This window comes from Benincasa hispida, chromosome 7 (assembly GCF_009727055.1).
Source record: "Benincasa hispida cultivar B227 chromosome 7, ASM972705v1, whole genome shotgun sequence".
In the NCBI taxonomy this organism is placed as follows: domain Eukaryota; kingdom Viridiplantae; phylum Streptophyta; class Magnoliopsida; order Cucurbitales; family Cucurbitaceae; genus Benincasa; species Benincasa hispida.
In genome coordinates this window covers 17,325,090-17,342,431 of record NC_052355.1, presented here as the reverse complement: position 1 = coordinate 17,342,431, position 17,342 = coordinate 17,325,090, and the positions used below count along the sequence as shown (strand labels likewise).

The 17,342-nt window shown below is 32.4% G+C and overlaps 1 protein-coding gene across 1 annotated transcript; it reads left to right on the top strand.

Annotated features, from left to right (window-relative positions):
• Window positions 1-266: 266 nt before the first annotated feature.
• LOC120082086 (nuclear pore complex protein NUP155-like) lies at window positions 267-5,710 on the top strand. The gene is made up of 9 exons (XM_039037307.1): window positions 267-511; window positions 610-1,024; window positions 1,352-1,557; window positions 2,539-2,899; window positions 3,515-3,733; window positions 3,889-4,217; window positions 4,703-4,790; window positions 5,227-5,335; window positions 5,418-5,710. The coding sequence occupies exons 1-8, from the start codon at window positions 411-413 to the stop codon at window positions 5,314-5,316; spliced, it is 1,809 nt and encodes a 602-aa protein (XP_038893235.1). The 5' UTR covers window positions 267-410; the 3' UTR covers window positions 5,317-5,335; window positions 5,418-5,710.
• The last annotated feature ends 11,632 nt before the right edge of the window (window positions 5,711-17,342 follow it).

The window sequence follows — 17,342 nt, the reverse complement described above, 5'->3', positions numbered from 1 at the left end:
CATTTTATTCCCTCTTCTGGGCTATTGCTTCAATTTTTTTTTTTTTTTTTAAAAAAATGTTATTATATTGAATTTCCTTCTTATTTTTGGGTGTGATCATCTTTTGGAGGCTCCTCTGTTTCGTGCTGGCTTCTGTTTTTTGTATGCCTCCCACATAACCATTCCTATTAATGTAGGCAGTATTTTAAGATAAAAAAGGGTTTTCATTACCTATATCTAACTTCAGACCAAATTCCTTGAATTGACGTCTTTATCTTTGCCAGTACTATACTGGTCCTGATGGCAGGGGAACTGTAGATGACATTAGTGGGAGATTAAGGGAAGGCTGCCCAAGCTACTTTAAAGAGTCTGATTATAAATTTTTCTTAGCGGTGGAATGTCTGGAGAGGGCTGCTGTGACTCTTGACCCGATGGAGAAAGAGAATCTTGCTAGGGAAGCCTTCAATTGTTTGAGTAAAATTCCAGAGTCTGCAGATTTACGAACTGTATGCAAACGTTTTGAGGATTTAAGGTCAGTTTATTTTTAGGTTTATTGCTAATGCTGATATGAGTTTTCTGGGCAATATTTTATTAATTTGGTGCAATACTTAATATGAGTGGCCATTCCAGATTCTATGAAGCGGTGGTTCGTTTGCCTCTGCAGAAAGCCCAGGCTCTTGACCCTGGAGGTAATGCTTTTAATGATCAAACTGATTTGGCTGCTCGAGAACGTGCACTTTCCGAGCGTGAACAGTGCTATGAAATAATTATAAGTGCTTTACGTTCACTAAAAGGTGATGTCTCACTGAAAGAATTTGGGTCTCCTATGAAGCCTGCTGCTTTAAGGTCCATTCCTGATATGGCAACACGTAGTAAATATATATGCCAGATTGTGCAGCTTGGAGTTCAATCACCAGATAAACTTTTCCATGATTACTTGTATCGGTCTATGATTGATTTGGGGCTTGACAATGAATTGTTAGAATATGGAGGACCAGATTTGGTACCGTTCCTACAAAATGCTGGGCGGCATCCCATACAAGAGGTTTAATTTTTCTACTCATGTTATTAGCTTCCATTTGTATGTGATATTGATGGTTGAGATTATATAATGTACTTCATGTTACCTGTCCGATCAAGATGCTGAAATTTTCATTATTATCCATGATATGGTAGAAGTGGAAATAAACATTTAATAGCAAGGGCAAAGCCCACAAGTTCAAAATTGCTTATCAACTTAGAACTGACTATTACACTCCAGTTTCTTGGCTATGAAATGTTACAGATTTGAAACATTATTAACTTTGCAATTTTCTTTTCTAGAATATATATTGGTTTGACATAGTTTTCACATTTTTATTACATGGTATAGGTTCGAGCTGTCTCAGCTCTAACAGCTGGGGCTTCTCCAATTGGTCAGTCGGGAGCAGTTGGTGCAACAAATGAAGCCAAATTTTTTGATCTTTTAGCTCGATATTATGTTATGAAGCGGCAACATTTGCTTGCTGCTCATGTGCTGCTAAGACTAGCTGGTAGACGCTCATCTGATCCTGGGGATGTTCTTACTTTGGAGCAGAGGTATAAATTCCAACATGTATTTCTTTTGAATAACCGTTACCAATATACGTCTATTTAGATGCTCAGTAAGAGCCATCGTTCCATGTAAACATGTTGCATTGGCAATAAATATGGTTTAGAAATAGAGAGTATTTATTGATATAGGCTTATAGTGATAGAATTGATGAAACAATTCTGAATGTTGGGGTTTGTTTACGGTTTGGAAAAAGATAGTACTGAACAACTATGATGTTGTCGAAGGTTTAAAATGTAGTTCTGTGGATAAATGCAATTAAGGCTATGGTGGGGAAGTTTTTGATAAAAGCTAGCAATTTATGCATAGCTGAACTGGTTAAGATATCAAGGTCAGAGGTTTGAGTCATCACACCAAACCCACATGAACTGGAAAAAAGGGGAAATATCAATTTACACCTCTAAATTTTGAGGATTGTAACGATTTAAACCCTAACTTTCGTAAGTTTAACAATTTACACCCTCCTAATTTCATTCAAACAACGTTGTGTGAAATTTATAGTTTGTAACCTTTTTTGAAATATTTGATTTATCAATCAAAATCTATTTCTCTTCTAAAAATTTAAAATATCCTTTTCAGAAAAAAAAAGGTTATAAAGTATAGAGAAGAAAGGGGATGGCTGCTGTACTTTGTTTTGTTTTTTTCCCATTACCCACACTCTGCTTGTAGCTATTTAACTATATAAATGAAAGGTCATGCTTCCTTTTCAAACGAGAAAAGTAAATAAAGATGATCTTATTATGTAGTTGTGCATATCGTGTAAAATATGTGGTTGGTTGTGGTTGGTTTATGTCATTCCGAGCTCTAAAGCTTTTGTTAGACAGCTAAAATTCCAAGTTAGCTTTTGGTTTTAGTTCTTGTCCAATTGAGATTCCTTGAAACCATTGTTTTGGCATGAACTTTTTTTTTCTTGGAGAAATTTCGGTTATGTACTTTTTTTTTTCTTCCATGTGACTTGTTGTCTTCAGGTGCCAATACTTGAGCAATGCAGTTTTACAAGCAAAGAATGCTAACAGTAGCAAGGGGTTGGCAGGTTCTACCCCTGATACCTTAGACAATGGATTGCTTGAACAGCTTGAAGGGAAACTTGCTGTTCTTCGTTTCCAGATGAAAATTAAGGAGGAGCTTGAGGCTTTAGCTTCAAGAATAGAATCCGTGGCAAGTACATCTGATTCAGTCCAAAATGAAATGATCCCAGATAATAATGATTTGGCTGCCAATTCCAGTATTGCAAATACGGCTCGGCAAAAGGCTAAAGAGCTCTCATTGGAGTTAAAGACTATAACTCAGCTATATAATGAATATGCTGTTCCATTTGAGCTATGGGAGGTAACCTTTTCTTTTTACCTCATTGAATTTGAGGATTTGATATTCTGTCTCTCTTTCTTTATTCTTAAGTTGGTTACGTTGTGAATTCTTTTACACCCACACTGGTTAACTTTTGGGTAAGCTTTCTGGACTGAGTTTAGGAAGCTTGAGTGTTTGATGGGTTGACATTGAATGTCAAGTTTATAAACAGAAACTTGTTGATGTCAATTGGAAGTGCCATGGGCCAGTAGAATGAGAGAATCCAGTTAGGCGTTTATGGCATGTAGAAGTAATATTGAAAACCCCTCAAGAATCCAGCAATCACCACAGATTTCAAGTTTTAAACTTATTACTATTAATGTGTCACTCCGATTGCTTACATCTGTATTTATGAAAGATCGTACTTGTTTGGAAGCATGTAATTTTATAACGAGTATTTGTGATTCAAGGAAATGAAGGAATAATGAAGCATGAGACCAAGACTTCTAAGTGTTGGAACGTTTTGTTTCATTAAAAAAAATGTTGGGTAACTTTTAGAATTGATCTAAAATCAAGTTCGGGAACAGTTTGTGGATTCCTACGTTAAATTGTTCTTTATTCTGTTTGATGATGGATTCTTTTGCTTGTGGTTTTCAGATATGTTTGGAAATGCTGTACTTTGCAAACTATTCTTCTGATGGCAATACTAGTATTGTCAGAGAAACTTGGGCTCGATTAATTGACCAAGCTCTTTCTACGGGTGGCATTGCTGAAGCTTGTTCAGTACTAAAAAGGGTTGGTGTCCACATTTACCCTGGCGATGGAGCTGGAATACCTTTGGAGTCTCTTTGTCTTCACCTTGAGAAGGCTGCATTGGTATGGTTGTGTTCGTTGAAGTAAAGACATGTTTGATGATATTTTGTGATGATTGATTATAAATAATTGAATGAAAGTGTTATTCTTTTCAATTCATGATGTTATTGTTATAGCTATAGTATCAGCTCTTTCTTGTAATATTCGTCTTTGTACAGGAGAGATCAGAATCAGGTGTTGAATCTATTGGGAACGATGATGTTGCAAGAGCCCTTATTTCTGTTTGCAAGGGTGCAACTGAGCCAGTATTGAATGCTTATGATCAATTGTTGTTGAATGGTGCAATTCTGCCATCACCCAAACTCAGGTTACGCCTCCTCCAATCTGTGTTAGTGGTACTCCATGAGTGGGCTATGTCAATATCTTCACAGACTGTGGGTAGAAGTGCAACTTCAGCATCTCTAGTTCTTGCGGGAAAATACTCTTTGGATCAAGTAGCTATTTTCAACCAAGGGGTTCGGGACAAGATAGCCAGCGCTGCTAACAGGTCAATTTCATGATTTTCCTTTGCCTGTTGATACTCACCTTGTTGTTTGATATATTGAATCTAGTCAAATTTCTTATTTGAGTTTTGCTTAGCAATACTCCACTTTAAGTTGTGGTCATACATACCACGACAAATGACAAGTAATTGATTTACTTTGAAGATTTAAATTACTTTATTATTATTATTATTATTATTTGGACCAGAAACAATTTCATTGATCAAATGAAATATCCAAGGATATACCAAAAGAGCCCATATAAAAGTTATTATTATTAGTATTTTGATCATTGAGGTGCCGGCCCATTACGTGTGCGGTCCACCCCAATAACTCTTTGGGAGGTTTCACCCCTAGGGCCAAATACAAGAGACAACAAACGATTTACTAGGAGATATTTAACTGATCTAAATTGATGTGTCAACATTTTCATAAGGAAAATATTCAAGTTGTGACAGTGTTAACCTTACCTCTGGAACTTTTGTAACAGATATATGACTGAGGTTCGTAGGTTAGCCCTTCCACAAAACCAAACTGAGGCTGTCTATCGAGGCTTTAAGGAGCTTGAAGAGTCACTAGTTAGTTCCTTTTCTTTTAGTCAATTTTGATTTATCTTTGTTCTATAATTTCTGTTGTACCAAATGTTTGAGGTCTCAATTGATTCTTTCAAGATACAAAGGTAGATTTTTCAAAGCTGAAGTGGCTTCTGTAACCCGCAATGTAATATTATCAGAAGGTAGTTAATGATGCAGTGTAATGTTGGATAATAGATACCTACTTGTGTTGGCATGTTGATGCATGTAAAGCTATCGTAATCTTGTCAGTTTGGTTCACTTGCTCCATGGGGTTGGGATAATGAGACGTAGTAATGTATTTACAGGTAAATGGCTTCAACGCATTTTATTTCCTAAGAACTATGTATAATAAATGAAGAATTAACGCTGTATTATGCCAGTTTCTTAATTATGGACCTCATCACTGCTTTACTTGGAGATATCTTTTGTGTTACTTTAGTACACAGGTAACTGGCCCGGACATCAACGAGGCAAGTCAATTTTGACTGTTGACGGTGTCACGGTTGCTGCACATCCTGCTGGAAAATGACAGCCTTCGTAATGCCTTGGTAGGGGGTAAATATTTGATTGAGACATCCGTAGTTATTGTCATTCCTATTTATCATGTTTGTGTTTGCAACTTTGCACCAGTTTAAGTGCCTGGAAATGCATTTCAGTAGAATAACTGCAATGAACACTCTCGAGAAGTTTAGGATTCTGCTTTGGCTGTGAGAGTTGTGCTAATAATCCGGACGAACAGCCTGGCCGTGGGGTATTGCAACGAGTTGGTCGATGTAATTTTATTTATCTAGATTTTCTTAGTTTGATTGGTTGATGGTAAATTTCCATGTCCAGTTTATTTGATTGTTCCATGACCTGTGATTTTCTTAAAGAGCTTATGGTGTGTTTTTTTGGTTAATATTTCAAAATTCTTAATGGAAAAATAGTTCAGATTTGAGTAGAACTGATCCTCTTACAGAGTAATTGATTATATTGCTTCATTTTGTATTTTATTTTTTATTTTTTGAGTTTAATAACTTGTATGAGAGTAGGATTTGACCTTATAACCTCAAGAGGGCATATGCTTAGTCTCGTAACTTATCGATCATATTGTTGTGATCTTAGATCATCAGTGTTCTATTTTGCAATCTTAAATAGTTATGAAATGGGATTTTAATATTTCTTTTTGAGCATATATCAATTTATATCTTTGAACTTTGGATGCTGTATTAATTTAAACCCTAAATTAACAATTATATCGATTTAAATCCTGAATATAATGAAGGTTTAAGTCGATATAATTATGAAATTTCAAAGTTTAAATTGATATACTTATAAAAGTTTAAGGTCTAAACGGATACAATTATTCGTTTGGGAGTTTAAATTGATATAACTCCCTAAGTTTAGGGTTAAAATTGATACAAGTTCTAAAGTTTAGGGCTCAAATTGATACAATTCTTAGTTTAGTTTAGAGTTTAAATTGATACAACTCTCAAAATTTAGGAGTATAAATTTATATTTGTCTTTTTCTTTTGAGGAGTTATGAAGAGAGGAGGCCTTGGAACATATGACTTACACTTTATATGTAGTAATAAGTTTATAATTTTGTATGCTAAGGGAAGAACCCATTGATATGATTTTTAGTGGGTTAAGTTATTCATCTCTAATCAAGACTTTGTTGGAATCACCATTTACCAAGCGGTATGTTTTTCTTTAGAAATTTAGAAAAATTTGAAAATAAAGGATTAAATCAAAGTTGTATTTTATATATTCAGATATATATTTGGTATTAGATTAAAAAATTGAATTTTAATTTAAATAATTGTTTAAAATGTGATTGATATTATATTTATAAATAATAAAACTTGTAATTATGCACAAAATATTAGTTGGTAGTGAACTATTATTAATTCATCTATAAACATCTTTTTGTGCTAATTTTTTTTTATAATTATTACTTTGTAATATTATATAATTTATAATACATGACATAATACAAATTTTACTTTTTGAAAAATGAATTGAGTTTATGTAACATACTGTGCTTCTAAGTGTTTTTATCTTTATTTAATATAATTCTACCTTTTAAAATCCAAAATTCATAATTTAGATACAATGAAAACGTAAAAATATTTTTCAGAATTTGTACTGTTTCAGATTGTCTATTAAATATATAATTGTTGAATTTAGTGAATTTGAAAATATAAAACAACAAATTCAGTCAACATGAAAACATAAAATATAATATGGATTCTCTATCAAACAAATATATGTTTGTTTTGTTTTTCTTTCTTTCTTTACAACTTCTTTGCTATTATTTGCATTTTTCTAACTAACCACTTAAATTTCCTAGCCAAATTTAAAAACCAAAACAAATTTTTTATTTTTGGTATGGAATAATTTTGTTTTTAGTTTTCAAAAATTATGTTTGTTTTCTTACCATTTTTTTACTCTAGTTTTCAAATCTCGTAGGTAAATATTTTAATTCTCAAATCAATTTAAAAAAAAAAACAAGTTTTTTGAAACTACTTCATTTTAGTTTCAAAATTTGGCTTTGATTTTGAAAATTTTCTTAATAGAAACAAATCATAAAAATCAATAAGTGAAAATGTGAAAAAATGTAAAAAAAGTGAAAATTAGTGTTTATAGGCTTAATTTTTTTTTTAAAAAAAATAAATTAACTATCAAATGACCTTAATTCCTTTTTTTTTTTTTTTTTTTCCATTTCTTAAAATGGTTATGAAAGTAATCACTAATCTGACTTGATCCTTTCAAGTACGATAATACGGAGAGAGTTGTGTGTATTAAATACATCCAAGTGGAAGTTAGGTTGGTATACAACAAACCAACGAAAGTAACCCGTGAATTTCGTACACAACTTCTCTTTTCTATTTCATTCATTAGTTGAAGCTTTTTTCGGGAGCTCTTGACCTGCGAGTTAATATGTTGTAGTTAATAAATTTGTATTTAAGGTGTAAAGATATAAGATGAAGTTTTTCAATAATTGTGGAAAGTAGATTAAAAGTAAAAGATAAAATTATTCGATAAATGTGAGAAGAAAATATAGGATTCCTCGATAAATATGAAAAGTACAAAAAAAATAGTAAGAAAAAGTTACTCGATAAATGTATGAACTTAAATAATATTTATTTTTGAAGTTGAGTTGTTTATACCTACTTAAGAAGTTGTGGGCCAAACAACCTTTAAATTTATGAATACTCATTTCACTTAATATTTTTGTTTTGCTATCCATGTTCTATTAACCAAGTTAAGTTTTGAGAACTAATCAAGAATAATTTTTAAGGTCTTGTCTGGTAATGATTTCGTTTTTAGTTTTCTGTTTGTTTTCTCCAAAATTTTCATTTATTGTTCACATTTCTGAAAGAAATACTTGAGCTCCTATTCAAATCTTAAAAACAATAACAAGTCTTTAAAAACTAGTTGTTTTAGTTTTCAAAATTTGGCTTAGTTTTTTACAACATTAGTAAAGATTAGATATTAGAACATAGAAATTCATGGATGAATGTAGTATTTATATGTTTAAATTCTAATAAAACAAAAAATCAAATAGTTATCCCATGAAGCCTATTTTATTATTATTATTTTTTTAGAATTTGACTAAATCTTTTTTATTTTTTTAAAGAAAGGTAAAGACCATGGTAAAAAGAGTAAGAGAGAATAAACACAGTTTTTAAAAACCATAAAACTGATTAAGAGAGAATAAACACAACTTTAAAAAAACATAAAACTGAAATTTGAAATCGTTATCAAACTAAGTCTAAATGTTGCTATATTTTTCAACAATATGATAAGAACCATTAGGGACGTCAATTTATTATTCATATTTTATTGGGTGATTTTGATGTGATTTTATTGTTGCTATTTATTAAGTAGGAGTAGTTTTATAATTTTGATATGATTGATGACGTGGCATTGGAATTGGTAGTATTATTTATTTTCATTTGTACAAGAAATTTTGATGGGATTGAAATTTAGGAGAAATTTTCAAATGTGAAGAATTGTATTATCCATTTGAAATAAATAGATACTTCTTTGGATTATCCATTTTCATGAGGATAAGAATCTTCAAATGTGGCATGCCGTCTTTGAATTATCCTTTTCTTTTCTATTAATTCAAAATAATTCAAATTTCTCTTATTCAACAAACTTTGGATAGTTGTGGTTATATAATATATTTTTAATATTGAAATGCGAGTTTGATGGCGTTAATATCCATACATTTTGGAAGTCGATATTTGAACTCTCGATATTTTAATTCTTTTTAGTGTTGTTTTTCATTACAGAAAAATAAATAACATATTTACAAAATATAACAAAATTTCAGAATTTATCCATGATAGACACCTACCTCGTATGTATCAGTATCTATAATTGATAGATTCTAGAATTTTACTATATTTTGTAAATATTTTCAACAGTTTTGCTATTTGAAACAATTTTTCTTCCTTTTAATATTATTTTTTTTAATTTCTCTCCTCCCATCCATCGTGGTTAGCTCCTCCTCTCTCTTGATCACATAAGTAGTTTTAAAAACAAACGAATATACAAATATGTAGTGTAAGTTTTAATGTTGTGATTGAGTTCAAATATCTTCTATATGATTCAACTATTAATTTAATTAAATAACACAATTACTTTTACTAAAATAACATAATAACAAAGTTAGGTTATTTAATTAATCTTACTCATAACTAATGAAAACATAAATAGAAGAAAGTTTTAGACACCAATATCATGGATTAGATATATTCTTAATTAAAGATACAATTTAGGGATTTTTACATTAGAAATCTATCTTTGGCCATATATTTTTATAAATGTCTTTAAATTTGATTTTTTTTTTCCAGAAAGGTCCTTTAGTGCTATTTTTGGAGAGTTTTACCACTTTTTATATTTATTTATATTCGTTGTATGTATATATATATATATATTTGAAGCTATTTTAATGATGGAGAGAGAAAATACATTAATTATAAAGAGAAAACGAATTTATTTTAATTTTTTTCTATTTTCCAATTTGGAAAAAAATGCATTTAGTGAAATGTTATTTTCTATTTACGTTGGTTTTCACATATCAATTTATTGGTTTTTTTTTGTACGGATTAGTGGTTATTTTATATATACCTTAGAATATTTTGATACATTCATGATTATTTTAAATATATCTTAGAACATTTTGTTAGGTATTAGAAAATATTCTAACCAATATATGAAATATACTATGATTTATAAATTAGAGATTGGCTCAATGCTTGTCATAAATCACAGTATAAACCAATATAAGAAATATACTATAGTATATAAATCTTCATAAATTTCATTTACACCATAATATATATATATATATATATATAAAGTCTAGATAAAAAAGAAATACTCATTTATCTCAAATAAACGAATACATATACCAGATATCAAATTTTCTATAAAAGCTAAAAAGAAAGTACATTATATATCCACAATTATATATTAATATATATATATATAGGAAAAAAATAAAAGTCCATCTTCATATGGGGGTTTATAATACATAACTCTCCATTTTCATCTCTTCATCTCTTTTTCTTCTTCAGCCATGGTCGTCACGGATCTCTCTCCTCATCACTGTTGATCGGATTTGCTCGCACTGCCGTGCCGTCAACCGAATCTCAACCCATCACCGCTGATTTTCTCCACACCGTCCGCGCCATCGATTCCTCCCAAGTCGTTCGTTTCATCTTGTGCAGAGCCATCAATTTATTCCACGTCGTCGTCTACCACCTATAACTTACATCGCCAGAAGGAGAAAAGAAAGGGAGGGGGAAGGAGAAAAGAGAGAGAAGAGAAAGAAATAAGTGTGAATTATGGGGGAGAGAATATATGAAATATATTATTGGGGAGAGAGAAGATATGCATGAGGGAGAGGGAATATGCATGGGAGAGAGAGTATGCATGGGAGAGATGTTGGGATTGATGTCCTAATTCTCCCGGAGTCTTGTAGTTTGTAATCTGTACACATTATTATGAATAAAATAAGAGTGACTTTATTTGGCATTTACTCATATCCAATAAACAAAGCTCTATGGTTGTTGTATGAAAACTTAAGCATGTATATGAGATATACAAGTGGATCATGCCTTAAGTGATAACCTAAATAGGTCTGTAGTATAAGGATTAAGGAGGGATACCTGATCCTTGTGACACTACGGATACGACCCGCTTTGTAGAGGTTTACAAGTATTGTGAACTACTACAGATGATAGATCCTGACCATTCATGTGGAGACATGCGAGCGGGGGTGTCCTATACAAAGAGTTTGTATAAGATTAGACCGCGGATGATTCATCTTTGTATATAACATCGTTGATACTAGAGACTAGGTGACATGACCTCAATCCTGAGTGTTTTGTGAACTCCCCCCTTTGAGGGCGGTCTTTTGATTAGTATGGGTGAGAGTGGTTAGATTGCGAACTCAACATGCCTTTTTGGGGACTTGTCTGATTTGGGAGCTGGAAATTCAGTTACATAAGATGGAATTCACTCCTTCCCCGAAGCAGGGGTAAGTAGATAGATTACTCCCTTAAGGCTGATTCCGAGTCTTGAACATAGTGACCACAATTTCTTTTTGGAAGAGAGGACCCAGTTATAGTAGAACTATAACTTATGTTCATTAGAGAGATCAGTGGTACTTAAAGAGTTAGATGTAACTATAGGGGTATAATGGTTATTGGTCCAGCTGTACTTACGAGCGATCTGTCGTACTGTTGATTGGTTGATATGGACACATAATATATTTGTAATAAGGAGAGTTCAGCTGTCGGTCTTTAGTGGAGTGCCTGGCAGTTAACGGATGGTGGATTCCGTGACTAAAGAGTTTAGTCAGTTATTCACATATTGTTGGAGTTTCGAGCTACAGGTCCATAAGGTCCCCTTGGTAGCTCAATGAATTCAAGTTGAGAATCAGTTCTTGGTATTGATTTGAAATGTTCAAATTGACAAGAGGTAATTCGATTATATATGATATGATCGGTGTGATGTATGAGATACATCAAGTGGAGGATTAATGTAAATGAGATTTACATTAAGTACCATGAAATAGAAAAATAGCTATGGTTTATATGTTTTATAAGATGAAATATTAAAACTATAGGTTATAAATATACTATGATAAGTTGGTTATCATATATATTTATAATAATATTAATTATTGAATAATTATCTCTTTTTCTCTAATAACCAATTGAGTGGGAGATTATTGGTGGTTTCATGGTAACCGTGAGATAAAAGAAAAAATGTTTTCCTAAATTTAGTATGATTTGAGATTTTCTATTATAGGAAAAAGTTCTCACAGAGATGCTGTCAAGTGGATTAGATTCACTAAACGATAGCTGAAGAGAGACTAAACGATCATGGAGTGACACTATATGATAGTTCACTTAGCTGGCCTTTAGCTAAATGATCACCGAGCTTTTGCTAAACGACTGCATAGCATTTGTTAAACGATTGGGCATCTTCTATACGATAGACCTCTGTCATCTCCCACTTGCTCAATCATTTACACGATTGTTCTTCCTCCAGTCTCGTCCTCCAACCAAGTCCACACAGAGCCCACACTTCTGGATTCTCACACCGAGAATACCAAGGTAGCCATTATGGTGGTGTCGTACTCAACTCGACATAGTTCGAGGTTTCTGGAGGCTGTTTGCTTAGTTCGCAGTGTTCATGTGGTGATTGCTGATTAATCGTGATCTTGGATATCATTGAGTTCGAGCGTTCCTGAGTTGCTGTCTTGCTGATTGTACGAGTGTTCGAGATCAAGGGTGTTTGAAGATGAGTTTTTAAAGGTATGTATAATTCTTCCTTTGATCTTTGTAAAACATGCTATAATTTTGTTTTGTGCATGACTGGTTAGTTTCTGTTTCTTGATTGTAATTGTGTATGTTCAAATACAAATGGAATTTGGAACGATCATTCTATTGCTCATGGAAATCCTTATGTTCGATTTCCTTCAATTGGTATCAGAGCCAGGTTGTTCTGATATTCTAAATTTCAATTCTGTTTTTAACTTCTTTTATAGTCGTGGTGGGTTTTCTGCATTGCGTTTAATTGTTAAATGCGTTTGTGGATGGCGTTGATGAATGTTTACGGGTTTAATTGCCTCTGTTTAAAGCTTTCTTTAAATTACAAAATGTTAATTTGTAAGGGCCTCTGTGTTTTTGGGCATAACTAACATGCAATTGAATCTATAATTCAAAGTGTTTGAGTTAGTCGAGTCATCCATGATGAAGTTTCGAAGCATAGAGATGCGGTTATCAGCGAAGAAGAAGACCAAGAGTTGGCCGTGTCATGTAGCCTTAGATAAACGATTGTTGAGATTTGGCTAAACGATCGTGTAGATTTTTCTATGCAATTGTGTAGTATTTACTAAACGACCGTTTAGCTAATGCTAAACGATGAAGTAAAATATTTACTCTATCGCGTAGCGTTGGTTTCCTGATCGCGTAGACGCTGGAGGTAGACGATCGAGTGGGAGCATTTGATGCTCATCGTTTAATAAAAGATGTGTGCGCTAAACGATCGTGTAGTTAACATGCTCATCACATAGTCACTGACTACACGATTGTGCAATATATGATACGAAGGTGCTCGCTCAATGATCGTTTAAACGATTGTGCTTCACCGCATCGTTGTCGTTTAGACGATCGTTTAAGGTTTGCGTTAGGCGCGACGCGCTGCACGATCGCGTACCTCATGCTTCATCGCATAGTAAAAGGTACACGATAGTTTAGCTTTGGAAGCGTAGGTAAACGATTGAGTAAAACATATACTCTTTCGTGTAGATGATCACACGGGTTTTTGGTACACGATCAGTGGAGACTTGGGCTTCGACTGAACTGCTCAAGACTCGATTCGCCTGTTTGAACCGGAGACTATTTTTTTTTTTTTTTTGTAATAGTTAGCTTGTAACTTTGAGGATTTGAGGCAATTTTTCCTGGTTCATCAACATTTGTTTATTATACATGAGATGTATGTGGTTTATATGCCATAATGTATGACATATAGATTCAAAATCCACCTTAGGTTATGCATTTATTCATGCATCATATATTATAAGTGTTATAATATAGTAGATTGCATGATTAAATTACATTAATGCATGTTCATGCATCATATAATATAAGAGTGTATGCATTAAGCATATCCATGCATCATCTTTATATTATAAGTGTTATAGTATAAGGGTGTATGAGACGTGTATGCTTGGTTCATTACTTAGTTATATAAGAGTATATAAAGTAGTAATAAATGAACATTGCAAAAATTGAGATTGTGGGCATGTGTTGAATAATAAAGCAAATAGTAGACGACAACAGGGATTAACAATTAAGTTTCAACCTGCAACTTTGTACCTTGAGCTATATGGTTGCACAATATCTCAAGTATGGAAAAATACTCCTATTTTCAGTCTTTCTTCACAAGTTCTTTCAAGAGCCTAAGTAATTAGTCCTATATCTCTATGGCTAATTGAAACTTAGATCAATTCATACATTTTCTTAGTCCTATGTGTTAGACATATTTAAATAATAATATATTTAATTAAAGTATGGACTATGTATGTGGATTAATAATTTATCACATTGAGTTATTTTATTTTATTAGGCCCTATTATGTGATCTAATTAATTAAGGCCCTAGATTCCTAATTGAGTATGGACTTAATGGGTAGAAGCCCATTCCTAGTTAATTGGGGTTTAATGGAAACCGTAATTGAACTAGTATATAAAGAGACCTTAGGCTATGGTCCCAAGATTCCAATACCAAAAAAAAAAAGCACTCAGTCTTTCTTGAATCTCATCTAGAGAGAGATCCCACTAAAGGCATTCGGAGTTTTGGTTGAGGAAGACCATAATTATTTATCATCATCTTGAAGCTATCATTAGTTTCTCAATGAAATCCGGTATGTAATTATTCTTGACAATTTGGCATGAATGATCCTAGGGTTTATCTATTCAATATAGATATTAAGAATTTATGCTATCAAGTGGTATCAGAGCATGAATTTCATGTTAAATTGTTGGTATATCTTCGTAATGATATTGTGATTCAATTTTTATTTCTTTATAGTTGATTAAAGAATTAAAAAAAAAAAAATAGGGAAGCCGAAACCCTCACTTCATGCCGGTAATAGGTAAGAAAGCAATTCGTTCATAGAGTCGAAGGTCTTCGACATTACAATTTTTGTTGGTCGTAGGATTTTGATTATTTTCTTGCCCTTTTTCCAATGGAATCCATCTTGTCGGCGTGAGGGAATTGGGTCGCCGACGTGAAGGAATTGGTCGCACCCATTTGAGGATGCAAGCGATCACTTTGTTGGCTTGAATTCATAATGTTTTAGTTTTGGTTTTTTTTTTCCCTTAACAGATGACTCTCATGGGTTAAAATCAAGTTTTTTTTTTAAATTGATAATCTTCTTTTTAAATCTCAATTTTAATTGAGAATTTTGTGTATTTAAGCTTAAAATTGACCAATTACTTGTAAATTTAAGTTTAAATTTGATTGTTCATTTTGTGTATTTAAGTTAAATTTGTTTAATCATATTATAAATTTGAGTTAAATTTGATTAATCATGACGTGGATTCAAAAGTAATTGATCGTGTTGTAGACTAAATTTAAATTTGATTGATGATATTTGGTGATATTCACATGTTTATGTTGCTTTGATTGTATTATGTGTATGCAATTATTAAGTGAATATTGGTAAAGACTATTTGGTGTTCTTTCTCCTTTATTTTTGTATAATAATATTATTATATTATTGTGTCTTATATTTTCGATTGAATTGATCAAAATAATATGTCACCAAAGTAGCCTTGTTATCTAGATTAATTTAATTCTAAAATATAAGATGTGCATATTCATGAATTTATACGGATAATTATCGACCCAAAGGAAGATAATTATTTGGCCAAATTGTGAGTATGCATGTGGTAATGAGTATGTGACAATTATAAGGATTGCTCATGTGAAAAATAATCGGTCCAAAGAAAGGCTATTTTTTGACAGAGTTAATTGTTAGTACTTTGATTACTACGTTGAGAGTACCATTTACAGTTGGTATTTTTGCCCAAAGGCTGGACATCAATGTTGTGTTAGGTATCTTGTTAAAGGGGCCCACCATATATGTGAAATTATTTTGTTATATTTTAATTGTGAGCATATGTTTTGTTGTTTATTGTTTCAGTTGGTATTACTCAAATATCTGGAAATCTGAGTTCAATCCCTAAGTTGAATGGATTGAACTTCAAGATTTGGAAGGAAAGCCTAGAGATACTTCTCGGGTGTATGGATTTGAACCTTGCATTAAGGACCGATAAACCTACTTCTAATGAGAAACAACCAAATACGGCTAATATAGAGAAGTGGGAACGGTCAAATCGCATGTGTCTGATGATCATTAGGCACTCCATTCCGGAATCTTTTCGGAGCTCTATCACAAAAAGTGAAAATGCCAATAAGTTTCTTACTCAAATTGAAAAATATTTTGCTAAAAATGAGAAAGGGGAAGCAAGTAGTCTTTTGACTTCTTTAACTTCTATGAGGTATAAGGGCAATGGAAACATAAGGGAGTACATTATGGAAATGTCCAATCTCTTAGGTAAATTAAAGGCACTTGATATCGAGATAAATGAAAATTTACTCGTGCATCTGGTATTTATCTCTCTTCCTACACAATTCACTCAGTTTAAGATAAACTATAATACTCAGAAGGATAAATGGAGTATTAATGAGCTTATCTCACAATGTGTGCAAGAAGAAGATAGGATTAAGAGAGAAAGGACAGAAAGTACTCATTTGGCAATATGTTCTCGTGACAAGAAGAAAAGAAAATTTGTGGATGCTGCAGAAGGGACATCTTAGCAGAATAAAAACAAGAAACAAGCTACTGAAAATCTTTGTTTTTTCTGCAAAAGGAAAGGTCACTTTAAGAAAAATTTTCCTAAATACGCCAAGTGGCGTGTAAAGAAGGGTAAACTTCTTACTTTGGTTTGTTCTGAAGTTAATTTAGCTTCTGTACCTACAGATACTTGGTGAGTAGATTCTGATACTACTACTCACATAAGTATATCAATGCAGGGTTGCTTGTGGAGCCGACCGCCAAGTGATGCTGAAAGATTCATCTATGTGGGTAATGGCAAAGCAGTTCCAGTTAAAGCTATTGGAAATTTTAGACTACTTTTAAAAATTGGTTATTATTTGGATCTGAATGAGACTTTTGTTGTACCGTCATTTAGACGGAATTTAGTTTCTATTTCCTGTTTGGAAAAATTTGGTTTTTCTTGTTCTTTTGGAAATAATAAAGTTAGTCTTTTTCGAGATTCTAAGCTTATTGGTACCAGTTCTTTAATTGATAATCTATATATGCTTGATTCTTTTGCTTCATTTAACAAGATCTTGTTATCTAATTCATGTGGTACAAAGTGTAAATTAAATGAGAATTTCACTATGTTATGGCACAAACGTTTAGGTCACATCTCTAAACAGAGAATTCAGAGACTTGTGTCAGATGGAATTCTTG

Excerpts from the sequence above, each read along its gene's own strand:
- LOC120082086 (XM_039037307.1), top strand. The coding sequence starts at position 411 with ATGGAGAAAGAGAATCTTGCTAGGGAAGCCTTCAATTGTTTGAGTAAA. Across the intron at positions 3,734-3,888 it reads ACCTTGAGAAGGCTGCATTG|GAGAGATCAGAATCAGGTGT; the intron begins GTATGGTTGTGT and ends GTCTTTGTACAG. Across the intron at positions 4,791-5,226 it reads AGGAGCTTGAAGAGTCACTA|TACACAGGTAACTGGCCCGG; the intron begins GTTAGTTCCTTT and ends GTGTTACTTTAG.